This window comes from Pundamilia nyererei, unplaced genomic scaffold (assembly GCF_000239375.1).
Source record: "Pundamilia nyererei isolate P.nyererei 1_Seehausen unplaced genomic scaffold, PunNye1.0 scaffold00004, whole genome shotgun sequence".
NCBI classification, from domain to species: domain Eukaryota; kingdom Metazoa; phylum Chordata; class Actinopteri; order Cichliformes; family Cichlidae; genus Pundamilia; species Pundamilia nyererei.
The window spans coordinates 7742724-7765727 of NW_005187405.1; the positions used below are offsets into that span (position 1 = coordinate 7742724).

At 40.3% G+C, this 23004-nt stretch overlaps 3 protein-coding genes across 3 annotated transcripts; 2 read left to right on the forward strand and 1 right to left on the reverse strand.

Moving 5' to 3' along the window:
• The first annotated feature begins 639 nt into the window (after window positions 1-639).
• efcab14 (EF-hand calcium binding domain 14) lies at window positions 640-8716 on the forward strand. Its single transcript, XM_005721433.2, has 9 exons — window positions 640-1372; window positions 1932-2080; window positions 2234-2379; window positions 3102-3200; window positions 3306-3413; window positions 5513-5665; window positions 5784-5892; window positions 5991-6122; window positions 7173-8716. The coding sequence occupies exons 1-9, from the start codon at window positions 1197-1199 to the stop codon at window positions 7349-7351; spliced, it is 1251 nt and encodes a 416-aa protein (XP_005721490.1). The 5' UTR covers window positions 640-1196; the 3' UTR covers window positions 7352-8716.
• On the reverse strand, window positions 8715-10001 carry znf830 (zinc finger protein 830). The gene has a single exon (XM_005721432.2). It carries the CDS (start codon window positions 9994-9996, stop codon window positions 8959-8961), a length of 1038 nt encoding a protein of 345 aa, XP_005721489.1. The 5' UTR covers window positions 9997-10001; the 3' UTR covers window positions 8715-8958.
• Window positions 10002-10563: 562 nt separating this feature from the next.
• On the forward strand, window positions 10564-22844 carry LOC102214268 (ankyrin repeat domain-containing protein 13C-like). The gene is made up of 13 exons (XM_005721434.2): window positions 10564-10939; window positions 11032-11073; window positions 12625-12729; window positions 15214-15299; window positions 15521-15566; window positions 15769-15835; window positions 15990-16134; window positions 16237-16368; window positions 16931-17092; window positions 17178-17257; window positions 17401-17499; window positions 21280-21380; window positions 21479-22844. Exons 1-13 carry the CDS (start codon window positions 10579-10581, stop codon window positions 21607-21609), a joined length of 1557 nt encoding a protein of 518 aa, XP_005721491.1. The 5' UTR covers window positions 10564-10578; the 3' UTR covers window positions 21610-22844.
• The last annotated feature ends 160 nt before the right edge of the window (window positions 22845-23004 follow it).

Below are 23004 nucleotides of genomic sequence, written 5' to 3' on the forward strand. Positions count from 1 at the left end.
TGTGCACAACACTGTTCTTAATTATTGTACTGTAATTTACATCCTGAACTGAAGTGAACTTTATTTATTTCAGTCATTATAGTCCACTTGAAACCAAAAAACAAAAAAGTAATAAAAGACAACACAAAAATACAATCATCAGTGATTACACCGTGAAATTTTCCAGTGTTTTGAGAAGTAGGAAAACATCACTGATCAGTTAAAGAAGGCACAGTTAAAACTATTATGACCAGATTTTCTGAATCAATTGGCTGACACATTTGCATGTAACCTCCCTCAGCAAAGCATGAAAGGTAGGAACATTACAAGACAACAGGTGCTTTTAAAGTATATAATAGACTGTAATCAAATGATTAAATATTCATAGACTGTCGTCTGTTTTCTTTAAAGCTCCATCAATTTTTTTGTTTCATATATATTTATATATGACTCAGCGTTATTGCACCTACTCTGTGTTCCACTGTTATCGGTCTTCGTTGTTTTGCAAAACCCTGGCTCACAGCGACAGATTATAAGTCATTTACAACAGTTTAAATATTATCTGTCACTTTTTGACACGACCGTGCGACTGCTGTCTGTCTGTCGGGGACGGCTGGTGTTTTGCTCCCATGGCTCGCTCCCTGTCAAAACGGAGCGCAGGAAGTGGCACCGTTTTGGACCAATGAGCTGTGAGATTACTGGGACGCCCTACCCAAACAACACAGGCAGCAGAACAAATTGTTGTTGGAAATATGTTTACGATATGACCGACAGGTTGTATTGATTTATTTAAACACTTGAATGCTGTGTTTCGGAAATGACACAGGTCAGAGCAGCGAATTTTAAAATTCAATGAGACGTTGTAAGAGCACAGCGGCGACCAGCATTAGCAAACGTTAGCAAGCTGTAAGATGCTAGCCGAGGAAGCTAACCGGTAGCCCGTTGAACAAGTTATTTTAGAGAAGCTCCTTTATTTGTCGGAGGGTAACGTCACACCGAACACTTTGTTCGTGTATTATTTGTATGGTAAAGAATCCAAAAAACCGATGTGTTTTTATCTGTTTGCACCATTGCCTGGTTGAAATTTAAGCTAGCAAAAGGACGTTAAGTTATCTTAGCTCCGCTCCGTAAACTTAACATCTACCAAACTGGACAAAACATTGGATTTAGTGGGGTTTAAATCGGGCTCGGCGGGTTCGCTGACCCCTCAAAAGAAGATGAAGAAGAGGAAGGAGCTAAATGCTTTGATTGGTCTCGGGGACAGCAAGAGGAAGAAGACCAAAAAGGGCTCCGGTCACCGGCTTCTCCGAACCGAGCCTCCGGACTCGGAATCGGACTCGAGTTCCGACGATGACGACTTCAACGGCATGAACGGCGGAGTCAACTTTGGGAAGTAAGTAAGCAGTTTAACGAGATTTTGTTACGTGTGTATAATTAGCATGTTTTTTCCTACGCATTTGACCTCATTAATAAGATGCCTTAAATTCACTTTGAGTTTCTAAAGAAAATCTGAAAGTGAATTCTACCTCTGAATTCACTTTTAATAACGTGTGCTTGTGTTTTAATGTGTCATGCTTTGGGACTGGCTTGTCACTATTTTATAAACTTCAGGGATACATGGGAAAATGTAAAAATAATAAATATGTTTTTCAGCATCATTTCAACAGTCAGCTCCCATCGAGCACACTGCCTTTATAGTGCAGAGATTAAAAGAAAACCTCTTTATTGCCAGATCAATTCACTCTCCTGCTTCTGTGCTCAGAGCATTAGCAAAATCATTGACTGTATAGAATCTACCCATCCAGATTTCTGAAGCATGATTGCTTAGAAATAATCCTCATAATCCCCATAACATAGCACACAGCCTTCTGAAAATATCTCCTTCATTAAAAATGGAAGAATGTGTACGGCTGTAAACCAGTCTCACGTTACTGTGTTTCTTCTCTTTACAGAAGAAGCTACACACAGTGCTGCAATGTGTGCTATCCCTTGTTTCTGTTCATCATATTAGCTGCCTGTGTCATGGCCTGTGCTGGGCTCATATGGATGCAGATTGCTCTGAAAGAAGATTTGGACTCCCTGAAAGAAAAGCTGCACAGCAGTAAGACTCCTAAACAAACCTTGTTATCTTTTTGTTATCACTGAAAAGAAAAGAGAAAAAAAAGGTCTTGTACTTTGTACACAAGCATTTTATATGCTAGTTAAACAGTCACATATTCCTTTATTTTAACACTTATGTTGTTTTTTGTTACAGTGGAATCCAGCCAGAAGGTTTCGTCAAGTGAAATACCAAAATTAAGCGAGGACCTGAAAAACAAGGAGAGACAGCTTGATGATATTGAGAACGGTGGCAGAGGCCTGAACAAACTCTGGTCCAATCTGACAGAAATTAACCGAAAGGTCAGTCATAATGTCTGTCTGGAGGTTTTGAAACCACCTCGACATTTACTCAGTCATACATACAAAACTGAGCTGTTAATGATAAGCTACTGAGTGGTAGTTAAACCTAGAGTGAGATTTAACTCAGGATGATGCACTTTTCATACCATGTAGCTGAAAATTGCTTTAGAAAAGTTTTCGAAATCGCAGATATAATACATGAAATAGAAGTGGTGCCAACAGTAGTAGTTAAAGTATTTTTTTTAATTTGTGGTGTTAACTTGTAAAAAAAAAATGCATAATTTATGTTCCTACAAATTGGATTGGATTTTTTTAAATTTTCTGAAATGATAGGTAGGAACAAAGAAGAAGATTTTTACATTTATTTAGTCTCTTTAGTCTTAAGTTTAGGTTTGCTGAGATAAAATGATCGAATATATAAAGATGCCAGTTTGTTGAAGTCACCAGACTAAGACGTCAGCTTTTTAGTAATTTATTAACAAACATGTTACATTTTTACTGAAACATTCAAATTCAAAGCAAAATGGACAAAATAACATACCTAGTATAATAATGTAATAGTAATACAGTCCAAAAGCACCACATACATTTGTTTTAAATGTGTAAAACAAACAGAATATTGTAACATTAGTGATGATAAATTTGAGGGATGTTCTATTAGATTGCATTTTTTGTTAGGTGTTCCTAATAAAGTGGATGGTTTGTGTCTTTTATTTGTACAGATCAGTTTGCTGGACTCTGCTGTAAACCATTTAAAGGCCAACTTGAAATCCGCTGCTGATTTAATTAGCCTTCCAACAACAGTAGAAGAGCTTCAAAAGGTGAGAAGAAAAGGGTAATAAAAACAGAAAAAAGATGCCATGTACTTTTTTCCCCCTTTTAAAAATTTTGTTAGAAGTGACTTTACAAATATTTTTCTTTTCCAGAGTGTTGCTACAATTGGGAGCACGCTTACAAGTGTACAACACGATGTGAAGACTATGCAGGCTGCTCTTGAAACTCAGAAGAAAGATGACGACTTGAAGGAGACAGTGGTAAATTTATCAGTGACATTTGTAATAGTTTGGATTGAACAACTGACAGTTGGTACAACTACATGTTGTGACTAAAGAGCATATCAGATCTTGAAAGCGCTTCCTCCACACATTCACACTTTCAGATTGCTTTTGTACTTCTTGCTTGTGTATGTTTGAAGTTGACTAATTGTACTTTTTCCTTATTTGGCCATTGTTTGCATGCAGTTACATTAATGTATGTTGATAATAAACCTGGGAAAGATTTCAGGTAATAATTACATTAAATGCGCAAACAATTTCTGAAAGCAAAAATCTGAGACTGCTTTAAACACTCAGTTTTTCTTCTTTTGTCTTAGTGTCATGTCAGGGAGCACAGATATCTTTAATATTTCTGAAGGAAAAATGTCTTTTAAACTGAAGCGAAAATGGCTAAAGCTACTTGATTCAGAAAGTGTATATAGGTATAAGCAATTAGGTTTTACGTTTTTGTTTTAATTGTTAATCTGTGTAGTTACACATGCAAAAAACATTTTTAGTCACTTAAATGTAACTATTTTTATTCTTAATTTTTTACTTTCCTTCTAGAATGTACACAACCCTCTTGTTTGTGTTATTCAATCATCCACATGCACTCAGTGACCACTCTATTAGTTACACCTGTTCAACTGCATGTTTAGGAACATCAGCCAAACACGTGGCAGCTGCTTCATGCATTTGGGCATGTCGTTATGGTCAAGATGAGCGAAAGTTCAAAATGAGTATCAGAATGGGGGATAAAAGTGATTTAAGTGACTGTGAATGTGGTATGGTTGTTGGTGCCAGATGGGCTAGTCTCAGTATTTCGCATATTGTCGTTCTACTGGGAGTTTTCCTCATAACCATCTCTGGGGTTTACAGGGAATGGTGTGAAAAAGAGAAAATATCCAGTGAGCAGCAGTTCTCTGGGTGAAAATGCCAGAGGTCAGAAAAGAATGACCAGACTGCTTTGAGCTGATAGGAAGGCAACAGTATCTCAAATAACCACTCGTTATGTACTAAGAACTGAGGTTGTTCTGAAGGAGAAAGGGGATCCTAGCTGGCACTATCAAGATATGCCTAATAAAGTAGCCAGTGGTTATATATCTCAGTGTGTCTCAGTAGTTACGACTGTTTCTCAATGTTGATCAATTGTGTGAGAGGCAGAAGGGTCCATGAGTATAGCCTTCCCAGCTGTTTTTCACAAATATTGAAGGGTTAATGCAGTGTTGGCAGCTGACAACCATCACAGAATAATCAGTAGCTGTATTCCTTCAGAAATAGGATAGGGCTTCAAGCTTTAGTATTTCACATGAGCAAAGCTGAAAAATTATTTTATGAGTCAATGTCAAAGTTGGATTTCACTTATGTTGTTTGACAGCTTGTCTGTTTTTATTTACATCTCTGCTCCCTTCAAATGCTGCTGAAGGCTGCAGATCTTATTTATTATTTATGTATGGACGTATAGAGACAGGTGTGCGCATAAAACAAGTACTGCGCGCACTGGAATGAATGCGTTAAATAACTTGGTGTCCTGCTGTCTAATGTACTTTCAGTCTCACTCAGAATTGAGACATATCTACTCAGACATGACCAAGGCGTTTCAGTCGATGAAATGTTAGTTGATCTGCTTAACTGTTACACAGATCCAAACCAGAAGCTGAGGTGAACTTCGCCACAGCGAGATTAACTTGTTAAACCACAAATGCATGCATGCTTTTGCAGTTCTTGTCAAGCTTACATTGACGGAGTTGCTGGGTTAAGAAGGTCCTGTCATTTCTTGGATTCATGCCTTGTGTTTCCATCCATAATACATGAAACAAGTGCCAATCTATTTTGGGAGCTTAGATGCTTTAGTTTGCAGAGTGAAACTAGGTCAAATATCCGAGACGACTGCAGAATGTTTTCTCCACATTATTTTTCATTAGCACAACAGGAAGATAAAAGACACACAAAGTAATTGTACACTTCCATCTACCTGATACCATGACTGCAGCAGTCATATGAGGTACATTGTCAACCTGAACCTGTTAACACCTTGGTATAAAATCTATTTTCCCTTAACTATGAGATGGTTGACATGTTCTTTTTAATCATTATAGGACATAACAGACCTGAGAAAAGCCATGAGTGAAGTTAACAAGACAGAGGAGCAGCACCACACATGGACCGATGAGCAGATCCACATCCTCCTCTCTACAGTGGCAGATCTTCATCAGAGAGTGGCCTCATTAGAGAACGGCTCAAAACAAAGCGTCAGTAATATGATGAGCCTTTTTTTTCCCTTCCCTTTGATGATTTTGTGGCGTTGTGTTGATACCAGGATTTACAGGAACACTGTAAGCACTTTTTATTTTATCTTCTGCTGTACAGTTGCACAACAATGACCCAGCACCTGAAGCAGCAGTCAGCAGTGAAAGTCCAGCAACTGAGGCGGTGAACGAAGCTACAACAACCAAAGCAACACCGGGGGATGTGCAGGGTAAGGTGTAGACAAAAGGGAGGTTATCACAGAGGTCATATTTGCCCCGTGTTGCATTTTAATGCTTATTTCTTCTTTATTTATGTATTTTCTGACAGAGATCACCACCCCGCTGACAGAGCCACAGACGAGCAGGCATCCTCCCTTTTTAACTGCAAACCGCTCGAGGAGACATATTTGGACAAAATGTCCAAAGACTGTGTCACTGCCTGGCATCGGTTCTCTGACAGGTGCACTCTAACACTATAAAATACATATCTCAGCATTCATAAGAAATAAAATCAAAATATTGGGAATTACACACGCTGGCTTTATTGTGAAGTTAAATGAGACGATTGATTCTTCGCTGTAATGAAAGGAGTCTCTGCTTGTTGCCTGGCAACCTTACCAAGATGATAAGACTACCTTTCAGCCAACAAATAGCCCAGCGCATAATCCCCTAATCTTATTTTGATACTTTTTTTGCATTGATTCAGCAAAAGGGATACATTGCGTTAATGAGCTTTCGAGGCGCTGCAAGAACAAAACCATCGCAGTCCTCTCATATCCTTGTAGTACAGTGAGGCTAAATCCACACTTATATGAAAATGATCTGTGTCCAGAAGAATGTTTTAGCATCTCCACACATAATAGCAAACCTAATATCAGGCATTTCTAAAAGACTCAGTTGTAGGGTTCCTAATGCTAGAGTGGTGCGGAAATGCATTTTTCTTAGAAAACTGTAAATGTGTGGACATGCTCTAAACCTATGAAATTAGGTTTGTGTCAAATGTCCTGGCATGAAATGAAACATAATTAAGAGCAAATAATTGAATTTCATTAGTGCAGGTATTGATTGCAGGACGGAAGAAGGACACTACTGTGAGCGGTCACTTTCTAAGCAGTGATGCCACAACCTCTGGATTAAACAGGTTCAGTTTTGTGTGGTAAACTGAGCCAGTTATATACCATATTTGTTTACAATTAGGAAAATGCAGTTTGCATTTCCATCCAGTCACTATATGTGCAGTACATGTATTTGCTGAAGACTGGGCAACTTTTTGTTGGTGGTTGTATATGCCTTGTATTTCAGCTCTAACTCTAAAATCATAAATGCTGAATCCTGATGTTCTTTATGATTTTTTTTTCTTTAAATCTTAATAAGCTATGTGATGTTTTAAAACAAACTAACAGGACAGAAGTGAGGAGGCTCCAGAACTTGTTGCTTTGCTTTTAGCAGAAAATTAAATATTTCCAAAGTGTACAAATTTTGTTTGTAATTAAAATATTTTTTGTTACAGACTTGGAACGCATGTTCCAGCAGACAGATGCCGAACAAAATTCATTGAGTCTGACCTACGAGGACCTGAGGGAAATATTTGGAACATCAACACCCAGCCATCGTATCGTCAAGTGCTTTGACACTGATGGGGATCAGAAGTATTCGCTGAAGGAGCTGAGAGCTGCTTTAGGTTTGTGAGCACATCATCATCACCGAGAGCAGTGAACAGTATTGAATACCCAGCTGGGTCTGTGGGGTTTGGGGTTTCCGCCTCTTTTCTGTAATTGCTGCACTTTCCTGAACTGAATATTTATCATACTGATTGTGGAAAAAGTGACACTGACATTCCCCGTACTCGCTCCCCATCCTCGAGTCCATTTCGACTTAGTGTCAGCCCCAAAGCATTTTAAATTTTAACAGCAATCCAAATGAGTATCTGTATATAGAACATCCAGCTCCTATGGTAACAAACGGCTCGGTTTATATTATTAATCCATGGAAAATAAGTGTGAATTATTTTGACTCTCTTGCTTTACCCTGAATCTTAAGACTTGCAGTGTTCATGTACTTGTCTTTATTTGTTGGTTGGTTTGTTCGTTCCTTGGACCAACTGTCTCATCTTGATGTAAAGTTTTTGTGTATTTAGCTTTTACTGAGGCTGTAACTGTCAGTGTATAGCAGACTTTCCTCCTGCCGGCACCTGGTACAACTCACGTAAACTTTATTTATAGAACATGAGATAGAATTTTATGAATGTTTACAAATGACTACTATAAACAGCTTTGTCAGGCTTTTGTTTTGGTTTTAGACAATTTCCTTACTTCTCCAAAAACATACTTTTGTATGCTCTTTTCTACGCTGGATACAAGTTTGATTGTTCCCCCTCCTCATTTACCTTATTCAGATGGTTTGGATCATGTATGTTATCCATCTGTACATGTATATCTAGTGACTGTGGTTCTGTTTTATGCATTTTCCTGATGTTTTGCAGATTTGAAGGGCTACGAACACTTAAAGTCACGTAAAAGATTTTTAAAGCCGTAACTCATGAGGCATATGTAGCAATAACAAAATGATTTAGATGTTACCTGTGTAGAATTGCAGTGGAAAGGCAGAAGACATAGCTCACAATATGTAACAGGTAGTATAAGAAGCACTGATCGTCACTCTGGACTTGACTCATTTTATGCCATTTAAATGGCCTAATAATGTTGTACTTACATCATAAATTTGTCATATTCAGACTTTGTATGCTGTAAAAATGTATTCTAATCTAGTTACCTTGTAAATGGGGTTGGGATGATAAAAAAAAATTGCTTTAGAGACATAATCCAACATGTTGCATTTTTTAATTCTGTTGTGCTTTGCATGTTCCTTTTTATGTAACATGAACGCATTATTTATAACTTAACGTAGGCGACTAATTGTTTTTGCGGGACATGGGTTAGCTGGCTTTGGTCGCCATTGCATAGATTTTGGGTCCATGCTGCTACTGTATGTAAATGAGAGATTTTATGAATGTCTTTGTTTGAGCACCAATGAATAAACACACAGTTAAAGGTTTGATTGTTGGATTCCCATGTGTCATAAGACAAAGTGGCAATTCTCATGTGTCTGTGGCACTCAGGTCTTTTACTAGAATTATATCCAATCCAGTCTGAAATATACAAAGGGAGAAAGATTTGATAGACATTTTCACAAACTTCACAGTTTTTGGAAACTGGAACACATTGGCATCCACCTTGAGGAAGGCTATAACAATATTCTGAATAAAACTGAGGTCAGTCACACATATCAAGAGAAAGTCAGGCCAGAGCTCCTTTGGCTCTCCAGTCCTGTGACAAAAGCCCCAGCAACTCCTCTTCATTCTCCTCCTCTTCTTCAGTGCTGTCGCCAGTGTCCACTTGTTCCTGCTTTCTGGGCAGAGACTTGCTCTTCACCACATCCCGTCTGTCCCTCAGTAGTTCCACCCTCTTGTAACACTCAATTTGTTCATCAATTTCATCAATCTGACGTTCAAGTCGCCCCTCCTCGTCTTCTTCTGCCACGATGGCCTCGGACTTTGTGTTCACCTGTCGGATCTCCTTTTGAAACTCTTCCCACTCCTTGTCCATTTGATCCTTAGGAGCGTCCACGTTGCGCACTTTGGCATCTCTAACCGGATCGTCGAAGAAACCCTCCGGGAGCGCCTCGGCTGTGTTGTCTTTCTTCTCTGGGATCTTTTCCTGAACGTCTGCTTTGAGGATGGAGCCTGAATGGGAGATTGCAGGCGTGGGTGGGATGGAGCTGTCAAAGAAGTCAGCTGGTAGTCCTGCAGCTTCATCCTTCTGAGCAGGCGGATGTGTGGCCACCTGTTCACCTGTCTCCCCAGTAGCTTCACTATCATCATCCTCATCATAGATTCCAGCCAGCAGGCTCAGTCCTGCAGTCTTCTGTGAAGAAGCAGCTGCCCTCTCGCTGGGTTTCTCAAAGAAATTTCCTGGCAGTCCTAACGAAGGCTGACCAGGAGCCGCTGCGGGTTTCGCCTTTTTTCCTTTAACGTCCTCGTCGTCGGGTGCTTTCCGCTTCAGTGGCTGACTCTGCGGTGTCACCGGTTGAGTTTTTGCTCCCTTCAGCTCAGCAACCTTTTCTTTGTGCTGTTTCCCAAGAACATGTGCCGGCCACAGCAGTTCGGACTTCACCTGCACATTGCACAGGGTACAACTGAGGTGGCCGAGATTGTTGTATTTAGCAAACGGTGACTCGATGCGTTTCTTGTCACTGGCTTGCTTTTGTTTCTCCCTCATTAGCCGTCGAAGTTCCTCTTGATTAACAACTTTCTTCCCTTTCTTAGAGGTCGCCATTCTTGTAAACAAAAACAAGCTCGTTAGCTAGCCAGCGAGTTGCTTCTGGAGAAGTACGCGCGTCTCATAAAGATGACGCAATAGAATAATCTCGCGAGATCTGTCAGTTGCCTGCTAACGGGGTTAGCAGAGATGTTAGCTGAGGCTCAGTATTGTTGTATCGCCCGATTCTCCTGAATTCAGCCGCAAAGCGTCGATACCGTTTTAAAACCTGCATCCGAGAGACGCGGTAGAAGAGACAACGATGTAGTCGTTTGCTCTTTTTTCTTATTCTCCCGATTCATTGTTTGTGTGTGTGGTTTTTTTTAATGTTTGTCATTATTTTTTGTTTTCATCGCCGCACCCATAGATAAATCAAACCATATTCATTTTCTTGCAGCTAGCTAACGTGTCCTAGGAACCGCGTGCCGCTATTTTAATAACAGAAGCGTTGCGAAAAAGCGTCGCCGTTAGCTCAAAATTTCTAATAGGACTGAGCATTTTTCATATTTGTGGATTTTTTGCTAATGCCCACTACCATATCGCATCTTCACCATACGTTAGCCTCGTGTGTAGTTCACCAGTTACCGCACGATAGACATCATGACAGGTGAGAAGATACGCACCATGAGAAAGGACCACAAGAAACCGAACAAAAATGACGAGATAATGGACACGTACGATGAGACCTCCAACGGGACTATCTCTAACGGCACCAGTAAGCATTTCAAGTCCAACAAGGCTTTCCAGAAGTCAATCAAAACCTCGGCACAACAACAGCAGCAGCTCAATGCCAACAACATCAACGGTAACTCATCAGTTGTCAGCGACAACAACAAGAACCCAATAATCCTGACCAGTGACGATTTGGAGTTCCCTGTGCATGAATGCGTGTTTAAGGGAGATGTGCGTAGGCTCTCCTCTCTCATCAGGACCCACAGCATCTCCCAGAAGGATGTGCATGGTAAGCTTTCTGCTGTCATGTTTCCATTTCCATTTCCAGTGTTTGTGCTAGAGGCTGATATTTACTTGATGTGTTTATTTTTTTAATTCCAGGAAACACACCTCTTCACTTGGCTGTCATGTTGGGCCACAAAGGTAATGCTGAACCATAGAGTAGTAAAATGAAATAACCTCATTTTAAAATTTTTATTATTATTATTGCCTTGCACTGGATTAAACAAAATTACCAAGAGCACTCTGAAAAAGTAATCTTCCAGTATCTGCTTAAGCCCAGGAAATTTGACTAAATCTGCCGTGCTCTCCGTGGCCTAACATGGCTTTATTAAAAGAGTATTTTGAATCCTCATTAAAAGCCCCCTTTGAAGTTCCCTATTCCTGTGTTGGAATAGCCCACATACCCTTTGTGCGCATAACCGTGTCTTATCTGACCTCTGCAGAGCAGCGATAACATAATCTTGGTATGACACATTAGTTAGGCTCAGAGAAATCCACATATATCAGTAATTGCATACAAAGAAGCCAATTTATGGGCACAGAGACACAATTTCATTTATGTGTCAATTATAACACAAATTTGACTCAAAGCTCTTTGTAGTCTGTGTACCACGCAAAGTCCTCTAGTCCTGAAACCTTAATTTGATACAGATTAAACTGAACTATTAGAAAAGAATTTGTTTCTTGCCCTGGCGACCATGCAATTAGTGGACAACTCGCTCTACCACCTGAGCCACAGCTGCCCCGTACCTACTTCACTGTTTAACAAAGTGGCTGTCTGATGCCTAGTTTGGCATGCCATCAAATGAAGACAGAACAGCTGCCTCAACTTAATCCTGATGCAGACAGCTGTTTCACAGTCTGCCATTATTTCCTTGCTAGAGCCAAATCTGCCAAGTATAACTGTAGGAATGAGTAAAGTCAAGAGTCTTCATGCACTCCTGTCATTTGAGTAACTGAAGACCAAGTGTACTACTTTTAGTTTTTATGGCAACTCCGCCGACATGCAGGAAATGTTTAGCGTAAGCATGTGTCTGTCTCTAATGTGGCCAGCATTACCATCTGTTTGCTTCTCTCCTGCTCTCTCTGCGCCCATGCACTGTGTCTTAATAGAAATTACTCTAAATTGAAGCTGCTCTGATGTACACTTTGTTATTTCAGTTGTCAAACAGTGACACAAACACAGCCTGTTATGACTAATATCAACCACATGTCGCTTTCGAGCCATTTTTTAACCTGCTGCTCTCCGCTGTTAAAACCCTGACATTGTAATGGATGAGATTACATTCACATAAGTTAAAGGCAATGGTTGTGGTGTGATTTCAGCACCCACAGCTCTAAACATATTGTCAGGCCAGCTCACCGATTAAAGCAAACTGTTTTTGGGTTTTTTTGGAGAGGATCCTTAAAGAGAAGCACTTTAGTCAGGAAGTCCACAGAGTGCTGCAGCAGTATACAGCATGAGAAACATTATTGTGGGTAAACCCGTTTTACCAACCCTTCAAATCATGGTCCTGTAAATGAGCGTAATTTGAGCATGTGCAGAACACTATATAGTGGCCTTTTGCAAATATTAAAATTGTTTCTAATAGCAATGCATGTAGTGATAGTGCAGCAGTAACAGAACTGTAGAACTAATCACATTTGTCACTCATTGTTTGGTTGTTTTCTTCTCTTTTTCCTCCTTTTCAGAGTGCGCTCTCCTCCTGTTGGCCCATAATGCACCTGTAAAGATAAAAAATGCACAGGGATGGAGTCCTCTAGCAGAAGCCATCAGCTACGGCGACAGGCAAATGAGTAAGCCTTTAAAAACTACTCTGAATAGCTGTAGACTGACTTGAGCTTTTCATATTTGGATCTGTTTGTTGCAATCTCAGTGTCACACCTGCAATCATACACACTCCCTGTTTTGACAGTTAGGCTGAGTTCTGCCTATCTGAGGGTTATATAGATATACAATGTGTTCTTTAGACAGTATTTGTGGGTTATTCAGTCATATCGGTAATTGGGAAGGTGTTCTGTATGAATGTTCATATTGTAGTGGTGTTACTGAACATCAGCTTGATAGCTGCAGTGTTTTGGTTGGATTTTCTTTCCCCACATGTTTTGCACTGGCATCAGGAATCAAATGAGTTACTCTGAGTATAGATGAAATCTTAAGTTTCAGAGAATGTGTCTGCATTAAATGAGGGTTAGATCAGTGTTTCTTTTTTTTTTTGACAAATAAAACTTTTGTAATAAGGCTGAAGATGTAGAATTTCTAGCAAATTGTCTCCTCCAGTATTGTCGTAAGGTAATGAGATAAGTGTTAGTATTCAAAGGATCATTTGTTAGTCATGTAAGTGTTTAACCACAACAAGTGCTGTCTGGCCATCCCATCTAAAAAGCTATGGTGGGGATTTTCTCTGAGCACTCACCATCCAGATGGGCTGGAACGCTGCCTTAGCAATGGCTTAGTGTTAGCCCCAAGCTTAAAGCTTGCCACTGCCCTGCTTAACGATGCTACCGCTTTTAGGTTCGACATCTAGTGAAATGGGTCAAATGACATGTAAAAGGTCCCAGCTAATGCTTTGGAGATATATTCGCTCCTCTGTCCTTGTAGGTTTTGGGTTAAGTTAGTGCGATTTGTTCAAGCTAAAGTAACATATAAATTGTCTGCTAAAAGGGCTGAATAGTAAATAATTTATTTTAGTTTCTGTAGCTGTGCTGAGCTGCACATTTTTAGTTCTTGCTTTTGGCTCTATAGATGATACGAGTGAGCTATGAGCATCATTTTCTTACACAGCCTGCGACAAAGCGTTTGAGGCCTGGTAGTTTGAATAATGACCCTCAGCCTTGTTAGTATGCGTCTCGGCTCTCTGTGCTTGCTGTGGCAGGCTGTCTTGGGACTGGGACCGGGAGCTTTGCTTTTGAGAAGGTCACATCACTCACAAGGGTGAAGGGGTGGCAGAGGGGCAGAGAGGGGGCCGGGTGCATTTAAACCATGCATAGAAATTCATAATCCAGTGACAAAGGATATTTAGATTTAAATCTTTGGCTAAATTACAGCCGGTGCACAGCTGGTGTTAAAGAGAGACAGAGAGCAAGGAATAATAATGGGGTTTGCCAAATGTCAAGTGTCTATTTGTGTGTGTTATAGCTTGTCACAAAGCACTGCAGTCTTGTCATTGGTCATCAGCTTTCACTTTTACACATGTGCCCATCGTGTCAGCAGCTCGCTATCTGGACGTGCGATTATGAACTACCCGAGTGCAGCAGCGTGTGCCTCGTCAGCACTTCTCTCCTCGGTCACGTCTATTTTCTGCCTAATATTTCCCCTGGCTGAAATAACCAAGGATACGTGTGAGATATGCTGAGATATAATTTTTTTTCTTCTTTTTTTTTGTGGTTCATTCTGGTATCATCGAGAGGACGCTGGTCAGTTTGTGAGAGGGAGTCGTGCACTTCACGAGCCAACGGGTTACATCAGCCGATCCAAACACGGCTGTGGTGTCTGCACAGTTATATAAATTATATAAAGCTGGGTGGGATTCAGTGTTTTTGTGTTATGTAATAATCTATGAAAATCACACAATTTTAACTGACGCGTTGTGGCAATCAGTGTGTCGGGGTTTGGGTGACAGAGTTCAGTCCTGTGGACTGGTTGTGAAATATGCATATCCTGGCACTCATATCTCCCTCAGCGCAAAAGGTCATCTGAAAATGCTGGAAGAGAGGGTGACCACCATAAAATATTTGTGGCTTGTGCCAATACTCATGCTTTAGGGGTTTAAAAATGTATTAATAACATGCACTCAGCAGCTCCTGTTAAAATGCACAGTTGTGACTTTAGATCGGGGTCAAACATAAGGCCAGGTGGCCAGAATCGGCCTGGCAAAGACTCCAGTCTGGCCCACTGGCAGGCTGAAAATGTGAAGGAGGGCATACATTTTGGGGACCTTTAACTTTATTTTTATATGTTTTACAGTCTTGATAAAGATAGCGTTATGACCATTCATGCAAACCAGAGGAATTAAGTAATAGCTGAACAATGAAATCATTTAGAAAAACTGAGACATGCTGTTAAAATTGCCACTGCTTTTTCTTATATTAAGATATTTCAGGGGTTTAATGTGTAGCTAAACATCTTTACGCTGACAGAAAGGACAGTTTCGCCTGCCCGGCCCACTTAAGATCACAGAGGCCTGTATGTGGCACACAATGTAAAAAATGAGTTTGAAAGTCATACCACATTTTTATAATACACATCCATTATGATCCATCCCCGTTGTCTCCCCCCAGTCACAGCAATACTGCGGAAACTAAAGCAGCAGTCGAGGGAGAGTGTGGAGGACAAGAGGCCAAAATTACTCAAAGCTCTCAGAGAGGTGAGACTCATTTCAACACTGTAATGACAAACTCAGGTTTTCCACTGACATCGTTAAACCTTTAGTCCCATAAAGTTTGAAAAACCTTCTCTGTATTGATTTGGTTAAATGTCTGCTGACTACCCGTGAGCATGCAATATCAAGTGATGATGCACGTATAATCTGAACTTTCTGTTATGTTGTGCGTTGACCTTTTGATGTGTTTGAATGCTTTGGTGCAGCTCGGTGACTTTTATCTGGAGCTGCACTGGGACTTTCAGAGCTGGGGTGAGTTTTAACTTTCACACAAATGTGAAATTTTCTGCAACATATTCTCACACACAGCTACAGCGTGTAATAGTTTGAGGCTGCTCTTGATTTTTAAATCCTTTGAAAATTTCCGGAGCTGTAACCTCACCCAAAACCCTCCATTAAGTGCGAACACAGCAGGAAGTCATTATTGAATAAATGCACGTCTCATCTGTTGTAGTGCCTTTATTGTCCCGGATGCTGCCATCCGATGCCTGTAAAATCTACAAGCAGGGCATCAATATCAGGTAAGATATAAATACTAGCTAAAGTCTGCCCCCATCTACACCACTGTGTGTTTAATGTAGCATATGTTTCCTATTGAGGTCGAGAACTTCTTTTAGCTCTGAAAAGTAGGACGTAACTATCTTCACACACTCTTCCTCCTCTCTCTTGATTTAGACTTGACACCACTCTCATAGACTTCACCGATATGAAATGTCAGCGCGGCGATCTTAGCTTCATTTTCAACGGCGACGCCGCACCGTCCCAGTCCTTTGTGGTTCTGGACAATGAAGCAAAAGTGTACCAAAGAATACACCACGAGGTAACTGGGGGGGCATAAGGAGACCTCTGTTTCACATCATGTTATTAGAAAGATGTGAAAGAAATGAACAGCAAGAAGTTGACTCAGCGTTTTTGCCCCAAGGAGTCAGAGATGGAGACAGAAGAGGAGGTGGATATTCTGATGAGCAGCGACGTCTACTCTGCAACCCTTTCTACCAAGTCCATCACTTTCTCCCGTAGTCAGATCGGCTGGCTCTTCAGAGAGGATAAAACAGTAAGGCTTATTTCACAGTATGGTTAAAGCAAAAGCCAGAGGGGCCGATGGCGCGATATGGCAGCCTCGCTTCTGTCAGTCAGCCCCAGGGCAGCTGTGGCTACAACTGTAGCTTGCCTCCACCAGTGTGTGAATGTGAGAGTGAATGAATAGTGGTATTGTAAAGCGCTTTGGGTGCCTTGAAAAGCGCTATATAAATCCAATCCATTAAAAGCAATGGGACAACATTAGGAGGAAGAAGGGGGGGAAAAAACATATTAAAGGAACTTTGGGGTTTTTAAGCACCGGGACCTTTCCCATTTTACAAAAACAGTTGCCTCGAGGCGTTTTATAGTGTAAGGTTAAAAATCCTACAGTATTCTGGAGAAAACTGAGCAACCACATTACAACAGTGGGAAATAAACATACTTAGCCCTTAGGTTTTACCTCATGACCCCTTGAAGGCATCACAAGCCTCACTTTGATCCTCCATACAGCCTGTGCAGCACATCCCAAGTTTGAAATTTTGTTTTTACTGCTGTTGCATTGGAAGTATGGCACCATCTGTTTGTTTCCTGTACAGGAGAGAGTTGGAAACTTCCTGGCTGACTTCTATGCAGTGAACGGTCTGGTGCTGGAGTCAAGGAAACGGCGGGAGCACCTAAGTGAAGAAGACATCCTGAGGAACAAAGCCATCATGGAGAGCTTAAGTAAAGGAGGCAGCATCAGTGAGCAGAGTTTTGAGGTGAGAAGGAAAGAATTCAGGGCCGTGGCTTCATCCGCCAGCGGTGAATGGTGCTAACACTGACGGATGTTTTTCTGCCCTCCAGCCCGTGAGAAGGCAGTCCCTCACAGCTCCAGCACCCAATACAATTTCATGGGAGGAGTACATAACCGCGGAGCACGGAAAGTAAGCACCTTGTGTTTTCTACGATGTCATCAGTCCTCACTGTAATTAGGAATTTATTCAGGGCAGGTAGAAGAAAATATGTATAACTGCTGAGTGTGAAATAACATCTTTTTGTGTTCGTCTGTGCCTCTTCTCACCTTCAGGCCACCTCATCTTGGCAGAGAGCTTGTTTGTAAGGAAAGCAAGAAGAACTTCAAAGCTACTGTAGCCATGAGCCAGGATTTCCCTCTAGGCATTGAGTCGTAAGTACATCCCTTGCTCCTTAGATCTATTTGCGAAGCTTTCTGTGCAGATTGAGCCTGGGTGGATACACTTGGGATACTAGAAAGGGGTAGTGCAGAGATGAGATGAATCACATCAGATAATTGGGCCAGGTAGACAAAAGGGCTTCAACTGGTTGTGGGAGAGAGCCACTGATGAGAAGATTACAAAATTCAAACACTCCCCCACCAAAAATGTTCTTTGGCTCAGCTTGGCCACCATGGGAACCCGGCACGGTTTGTTTGAAGTTAAAATTTCTTATTCGCTTCTTTTCATGCCTTACTGTATGCACCTGTAACCTTGGAGCTGCAAGGCTTTCGTGTGTCGAGACTTGTTCTCAGAGTCGGGCCAAATGATGGGCCTGGCTGATAAGAGTTTTTCAGTTTTAAATCTTTTTTCTTTTTAATATTTTAAACCTTGTTTTTTTCCAAGAGTTGATAATAAATTTTGGAAAAGATTTTTCCCCAAAAAATATTTTATCTGACTTGGTTAAGTCAGTGTAGGTTCTTCTTTTTAGTCTGTGAAACTTTCACGTCTCATTCAAGAGGCTTAATTAGCTCTAAAGCCACTGATGGGAGGCTCCCAGGTATTTAACAGGTGTTGGGGTTTGTCCTGAGGATTGTTGTCCCTCTACTAATCATGTAAGTGTTCAGATGAGCCAAGGTGTGAATCCTTGATAAACTCTTTTGTATGTGTCAGGAAATTCTTCAGGAACTCTTTGGAATCATCTTAATCCCAAAGATACTTTATTATCTTTGGGATGTAATGAACAAAACCATCCTTTCAGTGCATTGCATGTTTGTGCATCAGAAAGTTGGCTTTTAATTCCATCATCAATCAACTAAATGTTTCATGTCTAAGAAGCACTGGTTTCAGTGTTATTGCTGCACGTTCCCAGCTCCCCCCCTTCTGTTCTGGTTTTGTTTGTGGTCACAAGTAGTCTTTTGGCGACTGTTTGGGAAAGAACTAATAAAAAAAGATCCAGCACTTTAAAAGATCATTTCACGTTGCCCTCATTTGGGATTCAGGCGGGATGTGGCTCGGGTTTTACCTGTAATGGGTTACAGGCAATGCTGTTAAATATTACGGGAACTTAGTAAAGGCAATAAATTGCTTTATCTTGTCTACTGAATGAACCTTAATGGAGACAGCAATAAAAACCTCTCTTTATCAGAGCTAATGTTTTTTTTAATGTAATTTTTCCCCTTTACATATTTTGCTTTGTAATGTTTAATATGCTATGTTTAGTATTTGATCGTTTTAATGTCATCATGACCCAAAATAGACAGTGCTCTAGTTGTTGATGATAAATAATATAATTTGTACGATAAACCTTTTGCACTTCTTGCATCATTTCCAGCCTTGGTGCTGGTAGTTCCCCAGCCCGCTTACCTTTCACTCTAAACTGTATGTGTGTGTGATTTGTGTGATTGATGAAATAAAACACTGGGCTATTTTCTTGTGAATCGGTTTGGGGGTTCACAGAAACTGATTTATTATCATCACGGGCAGCCATCAGTGTCACTCCAGTGTTTTAGGTTTAACTTTTACATGAAAGGCAGTTTTAGTCATGAAAGAGAAAAGACCTGGACAGCTAACTTGTAGCTACCGCCACACATGGAAGTGAGGTAAAGTTGATATGTGCATGAATGAATGAAGGGGTAAATAAAATGGGAGCGTTTACTACCTGTTAAATTGTGTTATATTATCGTACGTTTGTCCTAAAAATGAGTTAGTATGCACAAATAACTTCCTGAGTCTGGAAGTCTAACATTCCTTAGACTTCAGCACAAAAAAGTACTTCACAGAAATTAAAGCCAGGCCGATGTAGAATTTTTAAGGCTGATAGTTTGTAATTAAAAAATCCGATATATAGGACGATATTTTTTTTATATTTCTTTCAGACATTAAACACAAAGCATTCTATTATTTTTATTTATTTATTTATTTTTTATTAGTCCTTACTAAGATAAAATGACAAGATAAGAAGATTATTGCGACAAGTCATGGATTTCTCGTCTTGCCAACAGGGAAGTTGCAGAAGGCCCTCTAGTGGAGAAACTATGAAACAGCAACACTCATAGCATGCTTAAAGGTTATTTCTCCCGCCTTCCCTTTACTTTTTAAATGCCGATCACGGCATATCGGCAGATAGCCGGTATCAACTATCCTCTTGTTATTTATGTGTTATATGAAACTATATAATATATGGAAATTGTTAACCTGAAATATAAAGTCCATAAATATATAAGATCTTAAAATTTTTGTGTTCATTTTACAGGATTACCTTTCTTGTTCATACTGGCATCACTTTGTTGTTTTTAAATTTATTTAAGTGATCTAGTTTCAGCTCGGGTGTAATCAAAGGGTCATTTAGAGCCAATGCTGATGCTGGAATAGTTTCATTTAGACAATGCAAGTGAATATTTCTTTTAACCCTTTAAGACCTACCATAGAACCAAGTCCGCCAGAGCTTATATTATATTTTTACATGCTGTGGAGCCATTTTTGGGAGCATTTCAAGTTGCTATACATCAATACAACCATTATAGCCCAAACTTTAATAATATGCATGCATTAGGTGCATAGTAATTACATAAATTGCAAAAAAGTGCAATAAACTACAAAAAAATTGAAAATCGTTTTTGTTTTTTTAACATATATTTCTAGTTAGAGAAATATAAGAGGCTCATCCCTCAAAACTGTAAATACAAAAAAGTTGCAAAAACTAGTTTCCCACCACAGGAAATTTATTTTGAGTGTCTTCATAGTTTTATTTTTGAAATACACCAATTTTTATATACTGCAGGAAAAACGAAAAAAAATATTATACTGCAAATTTGCAAAATAACAGCATATGCATCAAAATAAACTATTTCCAGCAGTGCAATATGAGTCCTAAGCATCCCAGAAACGACACAGAAAGTCATAAAGTCAAACATAACTTTTTAAAACACAAGTATAGGCTCATAAGGCCCCGATCGTAAAAAACTACATTTCCGCAAAATGACGTTCGCTTCCGGTTTCAGGCAGGGCAATGCGGTCATGTGATAGTTCGCGCTGATGGACTTAGGAAGTGTTACAAACAGCTGATCGGACCGGCGAAGCGTGTTTCTGGAATATCATGTTTTTGTTGCTGCAAGTGATTTTTATGCAGTTTTTGCAAAGCTATATGTGGAAGGAAACCGTGACCTAGGACAAGCTGATGGCATAAGATGTAAGTACAACTCCTCCGGTTTGATATGCAAAAAAAATGATTGCGCTAGCTTACGTGGTTGCAGAGCTACCGGGATTTAAAAATGGTTACGCAAAACAGAGCGTGCCCGCTCCGATCGGCTGTAAAGGGTTAAAGGGGAAATGTTCTTTCCTTAGAATGCCGCTTAGGAGCGCGACGCAAAGACTGCAACTTTGAAATGACGAAGAAATCTTGTATCAGCAGGCGAAGTTATTACAGCAAACCAGGCAAAATCTGCCTTTCATATGACATCGTGATCAAATGTGAATCTGTCTGTTATGAATAATAAATTCAGAGGATCACCACTTAGAATGACTTGAAAGTGTGTGTGTGTGTGTGTGTGTGTGTGTGTGTGTGTGTGTGTGTGTGTGTGTGTGTGTGCTGAAGGTCGAGTGGAGAAAGTGGCTGAACCTCTACCAAGATTTGCAATTCAGTCAAAATCTCGAATTGCATTGAATCCGTTTTAATTTTTTATTTATTTTTGTAAGAATTTGTGAGGTTCTGATTTACTCTCTTCTGCTTCCAGATTACTGAATGTGTTGGAGGTCATAGCTCCGTTCAAGCACTTCAACAAACTCAGAGAGTTTGTCCAGATGAAACTTCCGCCTGGTTTTCCTGTCAAACTCGGTATGTGAAGCGACCTGTCATTGCATTCCTGTGAGTAGATGAGTTTCAGAAGCAGGATCACCAATAACCTTTTTTTGCGTGTGTTTCCTGCCTCACAGACATCCCCGTCTTCCCCACGATCACAGCGACCGTCACCTTTCAGGAATTCCGTTACGACGAATTCGAAGAGTCCATTTTCTTCATCCCCGCCGATTACAAAGAAGATCCCAGTCGTTTCCCAGACCTCTGATCTGTAAACGGGGATATGGCCAGCAAGTTTGGGAGTGCAGACAAAAAAAGGAATATTGTGTTGTTTTATTCTGTATTTATTAGCTGTGAAAAGGAAGGGGCGGGTGGGGGCCGGTCTTAGTGATCAGTTGCTCTGTTGGCTGATGGATCCAAAGCAAATCAATGCAAGCAGGTGTTAGAGCGCCACCTCACATGTAGATGCTTCGGGAGCCGTTTTAGTGAAATCGATGATAGCTTTCATTGTACTCGCTGTTCAACAGAGCAGTTAAACCCACTGCTCCATGCTGCTGTTCTCTACTCTGAAAGCTGTCAGACTTCATCGTCACTATTTAAATATTTCCCCTCATCTTCAAGGACAGAGAACTGACTTCCCATTCTTGAAAGTGCACTGACGCCCTCGTCTGTAAATAATTCACGTCTGTACTTCACAACAAAAAGAATAGCAGATATAGCTATATCCTCAAACTGTGCTTAATATTCATTTATATATTATCTGTAATATATAGAGAGAGATGGACTCAAATGAGTAACACTGTGTAGCAATACATTTCCGGTACTTAAGAATGTTTTTAACCAGCTGGGATAAGGTTTAGCATTAAAGAAGACCTCCATTGTTACAGTACGATATCCGAGCCTTTTCCCTGCGCAGGGACGCAGTCTCCTGCATCTTCAGGTTAGCTCATGTTACCTCTCGGCTGTCTCTCCATGTCTGTCGTGATCGTATGTGCTCAGTGTGTGAGTGAGTAACTGTACTGTACCAGGGGTTGTTGTGTGTACGTTTGTGAATGGGAGAACCCAGGTGAGATATCAGGTAAACTGTTCTTAGTTTAACACTGCACTGATAAGAAGTATATTTAAGGCATGCTCTGGCTGTGTTGGCCTCCTGGATCACATGCTTCTTTAAAGGTATATTCTCTGTTCTACTACCTGCAGGCTGGCTGGTACTTAAGGAGAAACTGGAAATTAGAACACTGACTCTTAGAAAATGTTTTAGTGCTTATAAATTCTCCTTGATTGTTGTCTGCATATGATTATCTTTTTATATATATATCTATATGTATACATATATAAATGCAAGTAGAGGGAACTAAGCTGTGAAGTTGATCGTTGCTGGATCTCTCAACTCTCCAGATAAGACATTATCTGATCCATTGAGCTGTCTGGCTTCAGCTAATATGTACTGCAACCATACCTACTTCACTTCCCTTTAAATAAAGCACCAGCATCATCTTTCAACTGACTCCGTGTTTGTAATAAAAATTTTATGAGGCTTCCAGAGGGGTGGACAAATATTTTGATATACTGGAGATTCTTATCGCTTCAGTGGGTATTTTAGGTCAAATCTGGCGATGCTTCAAGACAATATTGTAGTCTGTTTATTAAAGAGGTGAGGCTA

Bases quoted from the DNA above. Each gene is read 5' to 3' on its own strand.
- efcab14 (XM_005721433.2), top strand. From the start codon at position 1,197: ATGAAGAAGAGGAAGGAGCTAAATGCTTTGATTGGTCTCGGGGACAGC. The intron at 2,081-2,233 runs GTAAGACTCCTA...TTTTTGTTACAG, and splicing joins GAAAGAAAAGCTGCACAGCA to TGGAATCCAGCCAGAAGGTT. The intron at 5,893-5,990 runs GTAAGGTGTAGA...ATTTTCTGACAG, and splicing joins AACACCGGGGGATGTGCAGG to AGATCACCACCCCGCTGACA.
- znf830 (XM_005721432.2), bottom strand. From the start codon at position 9,996: ATGGCGACCTCTAAGAAAGGGAAGAAAGTTGTTAATCAAGAGGAACTT.
- LOC102214268 (XM_005721434.2), top strand. From the start codon at position 10,579: ATGACAGGTGAGAAGATACGCACCATGAGAAAGGACCACAAGAAACCG. The intron at 12,730-15,213 runs GTAAGCCTTTAA...GTCTCCCCCCAG, and splicing joins CTACGGCGACAGGCAAATGA to TCACAGCAATACTGCGGAAA. The intron at 17,258-17,400 runs GTAAGCACCTTG...TCTCACCTTCAG, and splicing joins ATAACCGCGGAGCACGGAAA to GCCACCTCATCTTGGCAGAG.